Here is a 20968-nt window from a genome sequence, read left to right as displayed (position 1 = left end):
ACCATCCTGAGTGCATCAAATTTTAGTGTGGGCTGGGCTTACACTGAATAGTTAGAGAGCTTGACCTTATAACTAATTAGAACAGATAGCCAAGTTCAGGTTGGGTTCTTTTTGGCATCTGAATAGTGAGTAGTGTTACTGGGTCAAATGATGGTAGGAGATAGGGGTGGGACAGGACAATTCGCAGGTGACGCCTAGTGGCCATAAGACGTAGCATGGTTTTTAAAACCGGATTGGAAGGATGGTCGGACTGAAAAAATTGGGAACTGGTCAGGTGACTGGTTCATTTCCCCAAAAACTGGATTTTCCCCAAAAACCGTTGATTTTGGTCAGCGAACTACTGAACCGGGCGATTAATCATTTGAACGATTTTGACCGTTTTTTATTTTTTTAATTTTTTATCAGAATGGGCTGAACATTTGATTCAAATGGTCAGATCGTTTGACCCAGTAACCTGACCACTAAACGGTTTGATTACCGGGTCGGTTTTAAAAACCATGAGACGTAGAGTAGAACTATCAATAGGTTAGGTCTGATCTGGGGCATGGTGGACAAGTTCCTGAACTAATCTGACAACTACGCGGTACCAAACCAAACCCTAAAACGAGACCAATTGTTAATGGAGCAAACAGGTTTGATCAGATTATATTTTATATCTATGGTTACCTAAACTTCATTCTTCTTCGTAATATTAATCTTAATATTATCAAAAATACCTTAATATAAAGACATAAGGCTCCATTTGGAAGAAGTAAAAATACAAATATATAGAGGGCAATACATTATATTTTATATTATTTTGCATATATTTGTACTGTACATATTTATATTTATAGTTTTGTACTCCTTCCAAGCCTAAATAGAAAGCTGTTTATATGTAGGCAAAACATGTGTTTTTTTTTTTAAATTAAAATTATCTTATATGCCGTCCATTAAATTTACCATAACATAAAGTACAACAAAAATTAGAAGATAACCATGAGATCTTTATGTATTGTTAAATATTAAATTGGTTTAGGCTTTCATCAGTTTAGAACGAAAAAAAAGGTTCATTATCAACCAAAAAAAAAAAAAAAAACAAAAGAACGAAAAAAAATTCCCAACCAATTATAATTGGAACGCAAAACTCATAACCAAGGCCAGTATAATTGGTTTGGTATCAGGTAGATCCAACCCATTGACAGCTCTAACGTAGAGCCTGCAGTTATGCAAGTTTGATCCTGCACTTCCAATATTTTATTTTTAGCTTTTTGTTTTTTCATTTTTTTACATGTGATTTTTTTTGTTAATAAGCAAATCAATTGACAGCTCTATGCTAGATTTTGAAGTCACACAGGTTTGATCCTCCACCTCCAAAATTTTTATTTTCTTTTAACTTTTTATTTATTTTTATTTTTTACATGTGATTTTTTTGATAAGCAGAAGGCTTAAATTAAAGGGGTTTTTATTGTTCAGTCTACCCCATAAATTTTAGTACAGTTTGTACAATTGGAACAGTGATAGGTGGAGAATGAATCAAAATTTACGGGGGGTAGTGAATCATAGGTGGAGGTGTGGAGGGTTGGGTAAATAAAATTGAAAAACTAATGAAAGTTTCTTAGGTGGACTGAACTCTAAATTTCACTAAATTTTAAATGAAAACAAAATGAACAGAGTCTATAGCATCCCGAAGCCAAGCTGGATAAGTAGGAAACCACACATGGTCCTGATAAAAAAGTTTTAGCAGCTTGGGCCAGAATTTGCATCGCGCCCCACATTCCGTCCCAGCTATGTATTGGGAACATCTCCCCATGACAAGTAGGGGAGGTGCTCCCAATGCATGGTGAAATGTGCATGTGGGGCGCCAATCTGAACTCCTAGGGGCCCAATAGGGGCAGGGTGCCATATGCTTAGACTCAGCGGGGTTAGTGGGGGTATGGAGTTGATTTGGATTGAGATTTCAATACATGGACATTGCAAATAGTTTAAATTTCATTGGATGGTTTAGATCGGCCAAATCATCTTTGTGTAGCAAAAGATAGATTGGGCGATGTAGGAAACTTCCCCCGAACTTGATTTATTAGGAAACGTGAAGAGATGAATTCAGATTGAGGTCAAGCTTTAATGTCACTACTACCTTATGGTATAAATGACCACATCTCACAAGAAGTTTCTTTTGAGTCAAACCATAACTTAGCACATAACCGGTTTGGAAAACCAATCTAGTGGGTTACAATTGTAGAGGTACATTACTAGTCATCAGATGCATTTGTAGGAGGTACATACAGCAGCAATATATGGGCATTTCTGAAAAAGTCACAAAGTCCACATAAGTTCATCCACTACTAATAGCTAAGTGAAATGAAAAATTCCAGAATATGATCGTTAGATTGATCACCTGAAAGTACAATGGGCATGCATCACACAGATAAGGCCATTGCCCAATGTTAGTCCATTTGTCTGGGGTCTTGGGAGGGATAAGACTCGATACAGTCCTAACCTTTGACATTTTTGGCACAAAGTGACCACTCTCAGACTCAAACCTGCATTGTCACACTTTCCAGCCCGAGATTTTACCATTATACCAACTAATAGCCCCTGAATGCATGACAAATCAAAGTAACAAAACATTACCTGCATGGTAATGTTTTGGACCAGAAGGCATTGATTGAAAGGAAGATCAGTACTAGTTTTCATGGCAATGATGCTCAAACTTGATTCTCCTACACTTTTCTTCCACAAAGAAGTTATTGAGCAAAGTTGTGGATATAGCTATAGTTTGTTAACAGCATCTAGTTCAATGCTTAAACTTACAAAATTCAGATAGAAAAGCAGCCTCACAAGTCACAATTCAAAGCTCAAACTTGCTGGGTCCAACTTCACTATTTCCTTTGTGAACTATATTCAATATCTAGTTGATCTGGAACCAATGGCCACAATATCTGTCTTATTTACCAACCTGCTTGCTGAACTTTTAAGGCAGGACACCAATTAAACTTCATATCACAGGTTGTAATATGCTCAGTCGAACCATTGTTTTTACCCATCAGGGAAAAAAGATTCACATTCTGAAACTTCAAGCATATTATAGTTAAAAACTTGGAAGAATATGTACTATCATGGTAGCGTATATTGAGCATTCTACCCTTTTTTCTATGGTACTTAATAAATGGAATTGGTCTTTCTCCAGTGTCTGCATTTTCCTGTTCAGACTTTGCCATTATTTAAAAACATGGGGATTGACAGCTATCACATCTCTGACATCTCTAATTTGTTGGTGTTTGTGAATTGCACTTTTATTTTGGGATGATAAAGAGTTACTCCTGAGTGGATTAACCTATATTGTCTTTTTTTCCTATCAATTGATTATATTGTTTTTTTTCCTTTTGAAAATGGTAAGGTAAGATGGTAATCATTGTATCAAAATATAAGTGTCTGTACAACCACAAGTATTCGTGTATCCTCAAAAAAGTTGACAGCCAAAAAGGAAGATGAGAAATCATTCTCCTTGAAGTAGGCTGAGGTTGATAGCCAATGGCTTAAAGCCTCAATTATACCATTAATCAACCTTTCCACAGGGCTAAACTTCTAATAAAAAACTTAAGAGTTCTTTTCCAGACAAAAAAACCATTAGACTGCCAAGGGAATGTAGACCAAAAATTTCCTGCCCATTCCAGCTACTTTTCACCCTTGTAGCAAAGCCTGAACAGATTCTGGCAAACAACCCTAGTACGAAATGGCCTTCAAAAAACACCCAGATCTTATATGTGAAGCTGCAGTGAAGGAAAAGGTAGTTGGAAGACTCTTCCTCCACCCTGTACAAGGGGCGGAGAGGGTCCGGTATGTTAGCCCCCTTAATAACATCTGTCTGGTAAGACATCTCCCTCAAGCTACTAACCATGTAAAGAACTTGACCTTTGAGGGTAAGACAAACCTCCAGATGGTTTTCTAGGGAAAGAGAAAATAACTGTTGTGTCCAAACCCTGATAACAAGATTTAACAGAGTACAAGCCAGATTTATACCATTTACAACATCTGGTATCTTGAGCTTGGAGATTAATTGATTATATTGATTTCTGCTCCTTGATGTGCCTTCAACATTTAGTAATTAATCAAAACAAAATATTAAAAAGTAAAGAAAAAAGACATGAATCAAAAGAAGATTCAACTTTGTATCAAAATTGAAAATAATATAAAACATACATAATAACATGCATTTGCAACAAATAAAAGAGGACAGTACCAACTTTCTCAGCAGTGCAAAACCTAGTAGGTTCACTTCCAACCATACAGAGTTGTAGTGGATGCATGGAGACTTGTGAAAATCTTCTCAAAATTGAAAAGAAGATTCAACTTTGTATCAAAATTGAAAATAATATAAATCATACATAATAACATGCATTTGCAACAAATAAAAGAGGACAGTACCAACTTTCTCAGCTGTGCAAAACCTAGTAGGTTCACTTCCAACCATACAGAGTTGTAGCATGGAGACTTGTGAAAATCTTCTCAAAATCCATCTCTTTGCATGAAGAATTGCCATTTCTTCCATCAAAATTCAGTACTTTGGATTCTTTTTTCCCTTCAAATGGTGAAATTGGAATTGGGAAGGTAGGAGCATACTGGTTCAATCAATTTAGATTTTTCTTATCACCTCCCCAACCAACTCATTCCAAAAGTTCACAAATATAGAGACCAACCTAGTACATACACCCCTACCCCATCAAATGAGCTCTCTCCATCTGCTATCCATCTTGCTTCTCTAACTCTGCTTTCATCTGCCAAATCATTCAACTCGATCTTACTGTCTTAGGCACCCAAAGTATCATCAACAACACCAACACCAACCATATCATCTCCTCTTTTAGTGAATTCAGTGTCATTCTATAGGGCCCTGATAACTTACACTTCTTCCTTGTCTGGAGAAGCCCTCGCTTAACCTGCATTTCATTAGCCTCATCTCACTTTCCATCCCAAGTATCTATGTCATTCTGTTCCTCACATCCAAAAACACCCACACAAATCACACTATTCAACTGAAAAAAAAAAAAAAAAATCAGAGATGGTTCTGCTATCTTCTTCACCCATTTATCCTTCTCAGAGCACTTCATTCCTTTTGTCCATTCCCAGCATAATAAGATCCGCAATCTTGGTGCATTTACTTGTTACTTAAAAAGAGACGGATGAAGTGAAAAAAATGGAGAAATGAAATGAAGGATTCTTCATTTGGGATTTCCAGTGTAATCATGCAAAAATAGATTATAGAGAGCAGAAAGACATGGAGGTTAGAGAGCGAGAATACATGGATACTTTTATGATGTGAAGGGTCGGCGATGGCTGATATTTCAGCTAAGCAAGGGGTAAATAGGGGTCAATTTTATTTGGGTTCAATTGTTAAATGCAATTTATACTTTTATGATGTGAGGGGTTGCATGTCACGCCCCTCTTCTCAGGATGTTTGTACTAAATGCAGTTTTTGGTTAATAAAATTCATTTACGTATAAAAAAACATGGATACTTTGACGGAGATGAAATAAATCAGTTGGTTTTGGTAGAAAACTGAAATAATGGGACTCAAAGGAGATGAAAGAGAAGAGCCAGTGTGGACAATGCATTATTACATGGCAAGAGAAGAGAGGTTAGATGCTAACATTTATAATTTTTTTCAAAACTTCAGAGAAATGAGAAAATTCAAAGGGGGTGAGGGAGAGAAGAGAGGAATTCTGACATGGACCCAAACCCGGGCGTTTCAGTCATATCAATAGGCAATAGCACACCATAGGAAATTAGGGGTGGGACATCATTATTTTGCTTTTTTTTTTTTAATTTCCCTTGCTATTTTTGGATTTTACGTCTCAAAATCCTCTGATTCAAGCACAACTAAAATATTTGTTATGGACGCACTGCCCAACAGCGCGCTGCGGCGCAGCCATAGGCAGCAGCATGCACCGCCCGGCGGCGCGCGGCGGCACAGTCATAGGCAGCAGCACGCACCGCACGGCAGCAGCACACACCCCACAGCAGCAGCACCGTGAGGCGCACGCACCATCGGCAGCAGCAGTAGAGCGGGGCCCACACGACAGCTCATCAGGGTGGGCCCCACCTTATCCTACCACAACAGCTCTGCTCGCCATCCGCCAGCTACACTTTCCCTCATGCCTTATCCTTATCTTATCTGTTCTTAGTAGGAGTTGTGTTATCATTAGAAGTAGGCAACCTGTTTAGAAGTAGGAGTTTGAGTTTGTTAAGGATTCCCCAGTTTAGCCGAATCCAACAAGGAATTCCCTTTGTAATCTCCTATTTAAGGAGCTATGAGTGGAAATAAATTCATTCAGTTTTCAACCAAGAAAGGTGTTAGCAGAGTTCGGGTGATCTCTTGGACAAATCACCCACGCGATTGCCACTATAGGGTCTGTATGCAAAGGGAAGGGCAAGGGAAGACAGGAGTCTCTCCCGGTGGACCGACCCGTGACGAGATCCTATGCCCGGGCCCATAACATTCTGGTATCAGAGCCTACCGTCATGGGGGAACAAGAGCCGCTGTCTTCCAAGGTCCACGAACTGGAACACAAACTTGCAAAGACCAGCATGGAGGTTCGTGAGGTCAAGGATGATGTCCGGGAGCTTCGACGCTTGCTGGAGACATTCTTAGCCAATAGGGAAAGGAACTCAGAAGGAACCGCCACCAACAACAACCGCAGGCCGGACTGGGCAGAAACGTCCGGCGAACATCAAATGGCCGCCCCAACTGCCGCTGTTATCCCCAAATACAGTCGGCTAGAATTTCTGTCCTACAACGGCACTGGAGACCCACTGGGATGGTTGTACCGCTGCGAACAGTTCTTCCGCAACCAGTGCACCGATAACAGAGACAAGGTCAGTCTGGCCGCTTTCCACCTCACAGAAGAGGCACAGCTTGGTTCTACCGTCTAGAGCAGGAAGAACTCGGGCTTAGTTGGGAACAATTTAAATCCTATTGCCTCCTCCGGTTTGGACCCCCGCTGACAAGTAACCCGCTGGGCGAACTAATCAACCTCAAGCAAACCGGGACTGTGGCGGATTATCAGCGCCAGTTCCAAACCCTTCTCGCCAGAGCAGCCTTGGTACGCCCAGACCAGCAAGTCGACATGTTCACAGCAGGGCTAGTGGAACCCCTAAGAGTGGACGTCGAGATGCAGCACCCCCCTAATCTAGTCACGGCTATGAACCTCGCACGTGCCTTTGAAAGGAAGATGCAGATCTCCCACGGGGGCTTCAGCATAGGACGGCCGACATCAACATGGACGCCTTCGAAGACAACAGGAGTGACTCCCTCTTCGATCACCAGCAGAGAACCAAGGCTGCATGCGGGCAACCCCTCCAGATCAGCGTCAAGCATAGGAAGCAGCAGGTCTGCACCCCCCATTAGGCGGCTGACCCAAGCCGAGATGGCGGAACGGCGCGCAAGGGGGCAGTGCTTCAACTGCGATGACCTGTACTCCACCGGCCACAAGTGTAAGAAGTTGTTCTGTCTCCTAGTAGAAGAACCCGAAGAGGAAGAGGACGAACCTGCAACATCAGAACCAGAAATCTCTCTCCATGCCATCACGGGGGTCAAGACTTCCCAAACCATGCAACTGAGAGCATTGATAGCAGAGCGGCCAGTCCGTATTCTAGTGGACTCGGGTAGCACCCACAATTTCATCAACGAACAGGTGGCCCACAAGTTAGAACTGCCCATGGAAAGAAGACCACAATTACAGGTGGCCGTGGCAAACGGGGAAAGAGTTCACAGCCCCGGAATTTGCAAGGACACCAGAATTCAGGTCGGAACAGAGTCCTTCCAAGCAGATTTATTCGTACTATCCTTGGACAAATTTGGCATCATCCTAGGGGTTAAATGGCTGATCACGCTTGGACCAATCCTATGGGACTTCGCCGCCCTGACCATGACCTTCCACTTGGATGGCAAACTAGTCACATGGCAGGGAACCAGAATAAGAACAAGGGCGCAACTACATACACTCCAAGGTGGGGACTCACGCGCAACAGATATGGAAAGGCTCCTTACGGACTTCTTTGCAGTATTCAAGGAGCCCAAGGGGCTTCCCCCTCCCAGAGCTTGCGACCACCGAATCCCTCTGATAACCGGATCAGATCCCGTTGTTGTCAGGCCCTACCGCTACCCACATCGGCAAAAAGATGAAATAGAAAGGCAGTGCGCAGACATGTTACAACAAGGGATCATCCGCCCCAGCCGCTCCCCCTTCTCCTCCCCAGTTCTTTTGGTGCCCAAGCAAGACGGGACTTGGAGATTCTGCGTGGATTACAGAGAGCTTAACAGTCGGACGGTCAAGGATAAGTTTCCCATCCCAGTCGTAGATGAGCTGTTAGATGAACTCCATGGAGCGCAATACTTCTCCAAGCTAGACCTCCGATCAGGATACTTCCAGGTCCGAATGACCCCAGAAGATGTAGAGAAAACGGCCTTCAGAACACACCATGGCCACTTCGAGTTCCTGGTCATGCCCTTCGGTCTTAGCAACGCGCCCTCCACATTCCAGGCCCTGATGAACGAGGTGTTTCACTCCCATCTCCGCAGATTTGTCTTGGTATTTTTCGACGACATCCTAGTTTATAGCAAATCGTGGGTAGAGCACATGCAGCATCTGCGAATTGTTCTTGAACTCCTACAACAACATCAGCTCTTCCTCAAACGGTCAAAATGCTCCTTTGGGGAATGCAGGGTCCTTTACTTAGGACATGTGATTAGCGGTCAAGGGGTCACTGTGGATGACTCCAAGATTCAGACCATCAAAGAATGGCCCAGACTGCAATCCGCCAAGGCCCTCCGCGGTTTCCTAGGGCTGACAGGCTACTACCGCAAGTTCGTTCACAATTACGGACTGCTAGCAGCCCCGCTAACAAGCCTGCTCAAGAAAAACGCCTTCCTCTGGGACGGTACAGCTGAAGCAGCCTTTGTAAAATTAAGAGAAGCCCTCTCCTCCACACCAGTTCTACAGTTGCCAAACTTTGATCTTGAGTTCACAGTGGAGTGTGACGCATCCGGCACCGGCATAGGCGCAATACTACAGCAACAAGGGCATCCAATCGCCTTTTTCAGCCGCAAGCTGGCCGACCGTCACCTTAAGTTGCCCGCCTACGAACGAGAACTTATTGGCCTAGCTAAGGCTGTGCAGCACTGGAGGCCGTACCTGTGGGGAAGATCTTTCATAGTCAAGACGGACCATTACAGCCTCAAATATCTGCTGGAACAACGACTCACCACCTCGCCACAGCAGCATTGGGTCAGCAAACTCCTTGGATTTGACTTCCGGGTAGACTACAAGGCTGGGGCCTTGAACCGTGCCGCAGATGCCTTGTCCCGCCGAGAAGACGACATGCTACTCCATGCAATCTCACAGCCCCGAGCCTCCCTGCTGGAAGACATTCAGAATGAACTGCCACAGTCACCTGAATGGAATGATCTGCTCAAGAAAATACAGGCGGGAACGGCCAACTCAAATTGGAGAATGCAGGACGGGTTGGCACTGTACAAGGGCCGAATTTATCTTCCAACCGACTACCCCTTAATTCCCTCTGTTATCTCCAGCATACACAATGCCACGCATGAGGGTATCCAAAAAATACTGCACCGCATCCATGCAGATTTCCACTGGCAGGGCATGAAGGTTTCAGTACGGGACTTCATCCAAAACTGTTCAACGTGCCAACAGCAGAAGTGGGAAAACTTGCACCCAGTAGGCCTTCTCCAACCCCTCGCCCTCCCCACTCAGATCTGGGCAGATATTTCCATGGACTTCATCGAAGGCTTACCCAAGGTGGGAGGGAAATTGGTGATATTTGTGGTGGTGGACCGCTTCTCAAAGTATGCCCACTTCCTTCCCTTATCTCACCCCTACAGCGCGGTTTTAGTGGCCCACGCCTTCTTCGGCCACATCTTCCGATTACATGGGCTACCCGAATCCATTGTAAGTGACAGGGACCCGATCTTTACCAGTGCCTTCTGGAAGGAGCTCTTCCGACTGCAGGGAACAGACCTAGCCTTCTCCTCCGCCTACCATCCACAGACTGACGGCCAAACAGAGGTGGTGAACCGAACAACAGAGATGTACCTCCGCTGCCTTGTGGGAGACCAACCCAGGCGCTGGGTGGAGTGCCTTCCGTGGGCCGAATACTGTTATAACACGTCCTACCACTCCTCCCTTGGCATGACTCCCTTCCGGGTGGTATATGGCCGAGACCCTCCCCGTCTCTTATCTTACGAACCAGGCTCAACACGGATGGAAGAAGTGGATCGCAGCCTCCAAGATCGCGATGCCCTCCTGGCCGAAGTCTCCTTGCGCCTACAACAGGAACAGGCGCGCATGAAGCACGCCTACGATCAGCACCACCGCGAAGTCACCTTTGAGCCGGGACAGTTCGTTTGGCTGAAGTTCCAACCCTACTGGCAGCTCTCCCTCAGGCGTCAAGGCCCCCCCAAGCTAGCCCCAAAATTTTACGGGCCCTTCAAGGTTCTCAGGCAGATCGAGAAGGTTGCTTATCAACTCGAGCTACCGGAGCACAACAGAATCCATGACATCTTCCATGTGTCCCTCCTGAAGCCTTTTACAGGGACTCCCCTGGATCAAGTGCCTCCCCTACCACCTCTAAAGGATGGCAGACCCATCCTCCAACCTCGAGCTCTTGTACGATCACGCATCAATCAGGGTACCTTCGAGGTTCTAGTAGAATGGGACGGACTACCATCAGCTAAGGCCACTTGGATTCCCTGGACCGATCTTCACAGTGCCTACCCAGAACTCGAGCTTAAGGACAAGCTCGTTGTCCAGGAGGGGTGTGATGTTATGGACGCACCGCTCGACAGTGCGCTGCGGCGCAGCCATAGGCAGTAGCACGCATAGCAGCACGCACCGCCCGGCGGCGCGCGGCGGCAAAGTCATAGGCAGTAGCACGCACCGCAAGGCAGCAGCACGCACCCCACGACAGCAGCACCGTGAGGCGCACGCACCATCAGCAGCAGTAGTAGAGCGGGGCCCACATGACAACTCATCAGGGTGGGCCCCACCTTATCCTACCACAACTTCTCTGCTCGCCATCCGCCAGCTACACTTTCCCTCATGCCTTATCCTTATCTTATCTGTTCTTAGTAGGAGTTGTATTATCATTAGAAGTAGGCAATCTGTTTAGAAGTAGGAGTTTGAGTTTGTTAAGGATTCCCCAGTCTAGCCGAATCCAACAAGGAATTCCCTTTGTAATCTCCTATTTAAGGAGCTATGAGTGGAAATAAATTCATTCAGTTTTCAAGCAAGAAAGGTGTTAGGAGAGTTCGGGTGATCTCTTGTACAAATCACCCACGCGATTGCCACTATAGGGTCTGTACGCAAAGGGAAGGGCAAGGGAAGACAGGAGTCTCTCCCGGTGGACCAACCCGTGAGGAGATCCTACACCCGGGCCCATAACAATATTCCTCAGCTTATGTATTCTTAGCCCATGTTTCCAGCATGCCAGCTTTATTTGTTAAATTGCAGATCTTTCTTGCTCATTAATAGACCGTCTCTTGTTTGCACTGAAAAAAAAACAAAGTATGAGCAATCCCTTGAGTCAATGAGGTGCTTCATTGCAATAGATTAGAAGGAAATAGAGTTGTATTACAGGCATGTTCCAATTTATGGTAAATCAAGCAATTGCAGTTCCATTCCATCCTTTACTGGTTGAATGAAAGGTTCTGATGAGTGATGAATGAGGAAGTCCTGAAAACATAAAGGCAGAAAATCTTGACTCAACTAGCAATGGATTCTCTAAAACAATTTAGAGATGGAAGGAAATTTTAGCTGTCAAGAATTATCAGAAACTGACCTTGATTCTGAAGATAAGGATATCTTGGGAAGTGACATTGGTTTTGAAGACAGCAATGATAGTAATGAATTTAGTTCTGATAATGAAGAAAGCAATCCACAAGAAGGCTCTATATCTATTTTAGGTTCACCATCAATGTTTAGACTTAGATGGGACTCATAATTGAAAAGTGCCAACTAATGGGCTATGGAACTTGGAATAGCTGTATTGGGGAGGTTATCTATGTAGTGACACTGTGATTGACGCTGATGTTAGGAACCAAGATGAATGAAGGTGTGACCTTTCCAAATTCGACCTTTCAAGCATAAAGAAGAAGGCTGTGTCCTACCTGAGGTGTAAAGGGGGAGCTAGTGAGTTTCTTTTGTTTTTTTCCTTTCTATTTTTTTTTACACATAGAGTGAATGATAGAGGTATTTTGTTTCACCAATAATCCCCACAAGAACAGGATCCATCTTCAAAATGGTGGAATCTGTTCCGATCTCTCACCACGATTTTCCTTTGTGTGATTTTTGCAATTAACTTGATCATTGAGTGACAGTCATTGCACACTCTTAGGTTCTTCACTATCCTTAGTGTGGTCCTTGGTTTGGTTGATATTAGCCCATAGCATATTGCAAGCCGCTCACTGTGGATTGCCAATGCCCACTCCTTCTCCCCATCCCCTATGTCCTGCAAAACTTCCTCTGTGGCTGGAGAATACCCTTCTGATTTCAAAATTATGTTCAACTCCTCTAACTTTTTGTAAACTGCTTCCCTCTGGGGGTGTTTGAGGTCCCCCAAAAGAAACTCATGGATCTCATTATTCACTTCAATTGAGCTGCAACCTGGTTCCTTCTGAATTCCACTCTCTTTCATCTTTGCCCTCACCCGTGCTGCTTCCTCCCATTTCCCAGATGAAGCATAGACATTTGATAGAAGAACATAAGTTCCCGAATCAGCAGCCCCACCTTCAACTAATATTTTTGCAGCCAGCTCTCCTAGTTTCAGGTTTCCATGGATCTTGCAGGCACTAAGCAATGCTCCCCATATAATGTGGTCTGGTGCCACTCTCATTCTTCCAATAAAGTCATAAGCCTCTTCAAGATGGCCAACGCGACCAAGGAGATCCACCATGCATCCATAGTGTTCAATTCGTGGTTCAATTCCATAGTCTCTGGTCATGGAATGGAAGATCTTGAAACCTAGGTCAACCAAACCCCCGTGACTACAGGCATTCAGAACACCAACAAAGGTAATGTAGGTTGGTTTCAACCCTTGCTTCACCATCTCCTGAAAGAGCTCAATAGCTTCACTGCTCCTCCCATGCATGGCAAGTCCTACAATCATCGAATTATATGTCACAACATCTTTTTCAACCATCTCCACAAACAGTTTTTGAGCTTCATCTAAACTACCACATCTTGAATACATGCTTATGAGAGCTGACCTCACAAACTGATTCAGCTTGATGTTATACTTGCCCACATAAGAATGAATCCATTTTCCAAGTTCTAGCGCTCCCAATTGTGAACAAGAAGATAGAACACACACAATAGTAACTTCATTAGGTCTCACACCATCCCTCTGCATTTCCCTAAAAAGCTCCAAGGCTTTGTTCATCTCTCCATTTCTAACAAATCCATCAATCATTGCTGTCCAGCAGACCGTGTCTTTGACTGGAACCTGATAAAAAAGTGCATATGCATCATTGATCAACCCATGATTGACGTAACAAGATATCATTACAGTTGAAGCAACAACATCTCCCTCAGGCATTTCATCAAAGACTTGTCGTGCATCCCTGAATTCCCCACATTTGCCATAAAATTCCATCAATTTCATCCGAACAAGTCTATTGGAATTGAGCTGCAACTTTAAGACCCGACCGTGAACTTCCCGCCCCTCCTTCAAGGCCAATTTGTATCCACAAGCTTTCAGAATGGACGTGATTGCATATGGATCAGGTTCGACGAATTCACCCACCATTCTAGAGTATGCCCGAATTCCATCAAGATAAGCACCAGTTGAAACATATCCATCAATAAGAGCAGTGAACAGATACACATTAGGGTCTTCAATCTGGTTAAAAACTTTGGTAGCATAATCCATGGAATTGTGGTTGAAGCAAAGACGAATCATCTCAAACAGTACAAAAGGGTCTTGCTCGTGGCCGTTTCTGATTATTCTAGCATGTAAAGGGTGGACTTCGCTGATATTTCTGCACTTCTGCAACTGGGTGATGATTCCATATCGATCATCGGAGTTTCTTCTATTTGAATTTGAATATGGCAGGAAGGGAGATGTGCTAGCAGCGACCAGGGTGAGGGAACCCATTGGCCAATCTGTTCTGTCTTGTGTAGCCTTTCTCGTGCGGGCGGGGGTATATCGACTTGCGCTCAAGCGAGGACGGATTTACTGCTTTGGACCACTCGTTTTTCTAGAGACCCGTTTTTCTACATGTTACTCGAACAACGGTTTAACCCGCTTTTCCTATTTTTTATTTAGATCTAAAACTCTGAAAATAAAAAACCCGTTCTTGGGCCTTCCCACCGGACAGGACCCACACCCCTATATTGCGAGCGAGGTCACATCAGCGCTTGTACGGAACTGATTTGGGGGAAAACTTTAGCTGTTGGGGGGCCAAGAGCATATGCTGTCGAGATAGTTTCTATAAATTACTAATGATATTTTAATTTATTTTGACTAAATATCAAAGCATGGGCGTGAATAGGTGAACTGCCTAAAACGCGCCCACCCTAGAAACTTTCTCAACAGCCTATGCTGTTGAACCCCAACCCCAAAGTTAACCCCGTGTGCCTCACATTGACCTCTTGGCCATACATCATAAACATCTCTTGTGCCTGTATTTATTATTCATGGGGAGATGTTCCCAATATAGGGTGGGATGTGGCTGTGAGGCATGCTCTGTGAGATGTGGGGTGCCTCTTGTGGGGAATTGGGGCCTGTTCCTTGCAGTGCTCTCCTCACACTAACCTTATAGTCACAATCACATCCCACCGTGTATTAGGAATATTCTCCCCGTGATAATAAATACAAATATGAGAGGTGTTCCCAATGTGCAGCCAAAACATGTTGTGAGGAGTAGATCCAGACCCCTTATGGGGTGTTGATGTGATCTCCCTATATGCCATGCCAACCTAAAAGACCTTTTAGCCTTTGAATGATTGAATCTTCGATACAATTAATATTTGTTATGGGAAATTTATGGCCTAATCTAGAAACCTTGAGGAATTTTTATTGGTTTTCTAAATGTATATTCTAAATTATGAATTCTAACGCAATGTTTGGTTTTGTGGGCATTTATTGAAAAAAACACTGCCACAGCCACACGTAGGTGTTGGCGTTCATTGTGTATGAAAGCACTATTTGGTTTCAACATTTATCAAATAAACACTAAAAAATGAAAACACTTTGGTTTATGTGCATGGGGGAACTTCAAATTTTTGTTTCCCCCAATGCTTGGGCATTTTAGGTGATGTTTTGTTCCATGGGTGTTTATTGAAAAAATGCCACCACATCAGTGCCACATAGGCATTGGCGTCTATTGCATATCAAACCACTGTTTGGTTTCACCATTTATCAAATAAATACCAAAAATCGAAACACTTTAATTTTTATGCATGGGGTATTTGGGGAAACATTAAATTCTCGTTTTCCCTAATGCTCCATCATTTTTTGAAAGGAAATGCTTATGTGGCACACTTTTATGGGTGTTAATCTGACGTGAAAAGCAAAATAGTTTAAAGTAAAGCCCAACCAAACAACAAAAGCAAGAAACATTTAAAGAAAGGTTGTACAAATAATTGTTTAAAGCAATAAATGGTCTATCTATAAACGCTCACAGAACCAAACATATACAATTTGAAACAAAATGCTTATGTGGTGCACTTTAAGCTGAGGTGGAAAGTAATTTTAAGGGGTGTTACTTGAAACCCTTGTAAAACATCCAACCAAACAACAAAAGCAATAAACATTTAAAGTAATGTTTTTCAAATAAAAGTTTATTTGAGAAACACCCTGTCAATAAATGCCCATGGAACCAAACACATAATAAATGTATTATTCCAAAATCGTTGAAAGCATGCCAAAAGAACTAATTCTCTTAAAGCATGCCAATGGTAGTTTGCAAAAAGGTCTCAAAGACCTGTGCATGGGAAAAAAAAAGAAGAGAGAATGAAGGACTAAGGATCTGTTTACAGAACAAATCTGAACCAATACAAATTTTACACTTGGTTTAATTTTGCATTCCTTTATTTATAATTATGATTTGCACTCTCATCTGGTGCAAAACTTGTACCTTTTGTCTTATTTACACTCATTGATTGTAAAAATTTTGCATCTCAAAAATTGATGCAAAATTTGCACCACTTTTCTCCTATCTCAATACTGTTTACTTACACTCCCACCATGCATTTACACCAATACAAATGAAATTTCCACTATAGACCAACTAAGCCTAAAAGTTCACATGCATTATACTTGACATGAAGAAAGAAAATATTGACATGAGACATCTAAAGTATGGAATTTGCTGCATCAAAATTTCATTAGGCTGTGTTTGATTGCAAACTTGCAGTGCAAATAAATTTGCATTGATGCAAAACTATGGCAGTGCAAATGATTTGAGTGTAAATTCTGACATATTTTTGTTTCAAATTTTAGCTTATTTTGTTTGATTGCAGTGTAAATGAAATAAATTAAAACATAAATCAGAATAAAATAAAATCTAAAACAAAATTAAACGAAAATTTACATTTTTTTTTTCATTTGCACTCCCATACATTTATATTAATACAGATAAAATTGCACTGCAACCAAACACAGCCTTATACTCAAAAAGATCCTCTATTTACATCTTGTACTACAAAAAAGAAGGTCACAACACTTTCATAGATCTGCAAACAAGCGATAGAGTTTGGCATCCAGAGTTATTTGTCGAACTGCTGAAATTGTTCCCAGCAACCCCAATATGGAGAAGATCACAGAAATGAATGTATTTAACCAAAAGATTGCATTTCTTTTGGATGGTTTAAAAGTCAGATTATAGAAGACCATTGGCAAGACAAAGTCTAAAGGAATGAGACCATATGCTCCAACCAAAGCACTGAGATCTCCATAGAATGGAAACATTGCAGCAACAGTAGCAGCCATGATCACCAACAATGACCGAGAGATTAACCTTGGTATGACATTGCGGATAGAGAATTGATTGCTCTTAGGATCAGATAGCTTCTGCTCAAGCACCTCATTAATTGGTTGCAAGCAAACCTACATCAATCAATACAAATGGCTAAAAAGTGAGCTCATATTAGTTTATCTTATTGGTGTTTACTGTTTAACAGGGGTGCAACTTGGGCAAGCCCAAACAGATCCAGCCCACAATTTTAGACGGGCTGGATTTGGATCCGGTCCCCAGGCTGGGCCTGGGCCCAAGACTTAATGCTTTTTTAGTTTTCGAGATAAGGTAGCTTGTACCTAGCCTGAGTCTAGTGAGACTATATCATGTATACATACATATTTATATATTTATAGATACATACATGCATATATAAATACATGTCAAAATTCTTAGAATTGGGCCTGAGTTGATCATAAACCTGACTTGCACCCTAAGGCTATGTTTGGTTTGAAAATAAATGTTGGGAAAGGAAGGAAAATGCAGGGAAGCTTATACACAAGATTTGTAAAGGTTTCCCTTCCCTTCCTTTCCTTTTCTTTCCCTACGTTTTCCTTCAAACCAAACATAGCCCAAAGTGTTTAGTAACAAATTAAGAGGACACGATCTACTATTGCCTTTTGATTACCAAGCAAACAGCTGATACTTGTAGGAGAGTGAAGGTATTTGTCATCAAAATCGTCCACTTTGGTACCAAAGGGTTTCCATTGATCATGAAGTTTGCCAAAATGGTTTCCTGTGCTCTGTTTCCAAATGCCCAATATCCCGATATGGCAACACTAAAGAAGGTGGTTACTACCACTGCATAACAAACACATAGGCCCTTGAACATCTTCCCCTTAATTGGCGGTGCTATAGTTGCCTGAAAAGAAAGGTGAGTAAAATGTATATGCAAGTCATGACAGAAATTTTTTAAACATTCTCGAATGGTTTAAGAAAGCCTGCATTATATCAGCTCGGATCTACTCCCCACAGAGACGATACCCATGAGACGTTACAGCTGCATCTACATCGAAAACATTTCCCCTTGAATGAAAATTGAGATATTCCCGATGTGTGGCTATAGTGTCTTGTGGGTAGACGGCATTCTGAGTCATATTTAGGTGTATAACTTGGGTCGAATTGGGTTGAGAATTTGTTAAATTTTCAATGGATCCAAACCCTAAAATCAGATAACCCAATTTGTAACCTTACCTGTATTTCAGGAATGACCCCGTTCCCATATGATGTAGCAATGATGGAAATGGCATTAAGAACACCAAAAACCTGATTTATTCCATGGCCATTCACAGAATAATCCTTGGGCATTTTCATAGATTTTCCTGAGACAAAACAACCCGTGGATAAGTTTGCTTGATTTAATTTCCTAAATACAAAATTATCCTAGTTATTTGATTAATTATTTCACTGATCGTATAAGTTATCCTTACCTATGCAAATGGAACCTATAGTCACAGACATGCTGTAGGCAAGACAAAGAATTAGTGAAGCAAGATTGATATGTCGTAGGGAGTGGAATGATGGTATTTGAGCCAAAATCAGTATTAAAACTGAGAAGATAGCTATGAATTCATAAAGTTTCATCCCTCCACTTGGATTGGCGAGCAAATAAATGAACTGCAAAAAAGACCCAAATATATTTGAAGTTATTAGGGTTTAATATATTTGATACCACCCTTACAAAAGATGTAGTTTGTCCAAGTCATCAACCTAGAGTTCTCACTAAGGCTCAGTTTGGAAGAGTATAAATACAAATATGCACATTGCCAAACAAGTTTTAGAAATATAATTAAAATACATGTTTTTGAAAAGGACATATTTGTATTTGTACTCTTTCCAAACTGAGCCTAAACTTGCAATCAGAATAAAATTATAAACTCATTTCTCTTTCTTTTTCTTTTAAATAGATGCATATTTTACAGTGGATTGCTAAATAACGTTCAGTAGATGTGATGAAAAGGAAAATGAAATGATCTCTGGTTGCGCCTGATTTTCAAATATGCAATAAATAAGGTTGCATTTGAATAAGTTTCAAAATTTGTACTTCCTTTTAGGCTTTGTTCTTGGGGACGTAAGAGTGTTATGGCTTTATATTATCATGTTTGCTTTCAAAAGCACAAAGCTCCCATTTTAGGCTTTGTGCTTTAGGGGTTAAAAGTGTTTTGGCTTTACATTCTCATGCAATTAATATTTACCAAACGCTCCCCACTCTTTTTGGCTCAATTTTGTTTCCTACAACTAGCCCAAAGCTCAAAAGCAAAAATTTGTCCAGACAGAGGAGTTCGGATCTACTTCAAACAAGGGTCTCAATAACTATTGCATGCAGCCATGCATAAGGAACATCTCCCTTGTTCTTGATAGAGAGATGTACACCTGCAATGGCCGTTGGGACGTTGTGTGTTGGGACCAGATCCGAACCCAAAGAGAGCCCAATTAATTAGCCTTAAGTTCATCATAAAATGTTTTTCGGCTGTGAAACATGTAAATGTGAAATCAAGGAAAGAAAATTACTAACTTTAAGGCTCTGACCCCCAACAAGACTGGAACCAATTACTCCACCATAGCATAGTGAGAACTGAAGCGGGCCCACATAATAACGGCCCCACCTGGGTCCTGGCAATATTAAACCATTCCATACACTTGGTCAGTAAAGATCCTAACTAGTCTATATCATAAAGTGATTGATGGAAGGGGTAGCATTTCACTGCCAGAAGTAGTAGTGATTGATGCAGGATCAATTCTCAATCATATTTCTTAAAACCCTAAGCCCAGAAAACTCCTTGTAATTGAATTTGCATGTTCATGCATGAGACCCTTAAACAAAGACAGGTTATCAATGAATCAAGTTATATAGCTCAAAGAATTAATTTTAGCCACTGTGATATACTTTAATGCACCAAACTCAATAACAGTGTGAAATGTGTTGGATGATTATAAGGCAAGGATGATATTAATTAGAAACTTCACATCAAATGTTGGATTAAGTAGTACTTTACCTAATATATCTCTGGCCATGTCTCTGAAACGAAGTTGCCGCTGTCCAAGTTGTTCATGGTGCTCGAGCACCAGGGAGAGCAGATTGTAGGAATAGAATGTGACTAGAGCTCCTATAGTCAGGCAAAGCACTCCGGCAACCCAACCCAGCAAAGCAAACGCAAATGGTAAACTCAGAAGCGCCGGAGCTACAATCGAAGTTGTTAGATGATATCCACAGTGCACCCATGATCCTGCAATTTTAAACACAAACATGTAAACCCCCCTTCAGTCTTCCATGAACTTCCTCTCTCTCCCTCTCTCTCTCTCTCTATGGAACAGTTATGATTCAAGAGGACAGTAAGTAAAAAAAAGCTAAAAATCAGTATAGAAATGAAAAGGTGAAGATAGGTCCACCTCTGGATTTGAGAACAAAGAGAGCTCCAGCGTCAAGATCCTTATGAAGATGAAGTTGGGCCATGAAAGAAGAATGGTTCAATCCGGCTTCCATCAAATTTGGAAGTGGAAGAACAGTACTCATCTTTCTCTCCACAGATTGAAACTCGTAAAGGTGTATGAGACACAAGCACACAGAAGAGAAAGAAAAGGAATTTCACTTATAAGAGTAAGCATGGTCAATGGTCCAGAGCTTCTAAATTCATCAAGTACCCACTTAACACCAAAAGTCATTCTAGAAGCTCATATTCAACTCCAAGTCATACCCGCCAGGCTTGACATTTTTAGGAATCCATTCTGGCCCAAACGCACTCTCCCAATTGACTATACATATGCTTATATTATATTATTTTCTTCTTTTGTTAATGTTTTGTGTGGTGGTTATCTAGTTACATTACATATTAATTCCCCAACAAAATAACCGATAAGCCCCAAAAAGGAGATTCCCACCACGACTCGTTGACAGTCCATGAAGCCTTGCTGAAGACTGGACCACTGGCCGAACCAGATCAACCGGATCTGGAC

General features: G+C 42.0%; 2 protein-coding genes across 2 annotated transcripts; both read right to left on the bottom strand.

Annotated features, from left to right (window-relative positions):
* Positions 1-12258: 12258 nt before the first annotated feature.
* Positions 12259-14271, bottom strand: OTP80 (Tetratricopeptide repeat (TPR)-like superfamily protein). Its single transcript, XM_010269881.3, has one exon. The coding sequence runs from the start codon at positions 14149-14151 to the stop codon at positions 12259-12261; it is 1893 nt and encodes a 630-aa protein (XP_010268183.1). The 5' UTR covers positions 14152-14271.
* Positions 14272-16115: 1844 nt separating this feature from the next.
* LOC104605214 (GABA transporter 1-like) lies at positions 16116-20615 on the bottom strand. Its single transcript, XM_010269882.2, has 7 exons — positions 20405-20615; positions 20011-20241; positions 19530-19627; positions 18445-18631; positions 18209-18336; positions 17643-17876; positions 16116-17106 (listed from the first exon to the last, which is right to left on the bottom strand). The coding sequence occupies exons 1-7, from the start codon at positions 20526-20528 to the stop codon at positions 16726-16728; spliced, it is 1383 nt and encodes a 460-aa protein (XP_010268184.1). The 5' UTR covers positions 20529-20615; the 3' UTR covers positions 16116-16725.
* Positions 20616-20968: the final 353 nt, after the last annotated feature.

This window comes from Nelumbo nucifera, chromosome 1 (genome assembly GCF_055504915.1).
Source record: "Nelumbo nucifera cultivar China Antique chromosome 1, China Antique-T2T, whole genome shotgun sequence".
Taxonomy (NCBI): Eukaryota; Viridiplantae; Streptophyta; class Magnoliopsida; order Proteales; family Nelumbonaceae; genus Nelumbo; species Nelumbo nucifera.
This window is presented reverse-complemented; position numbering and strand designations above follow the sequence as displayed.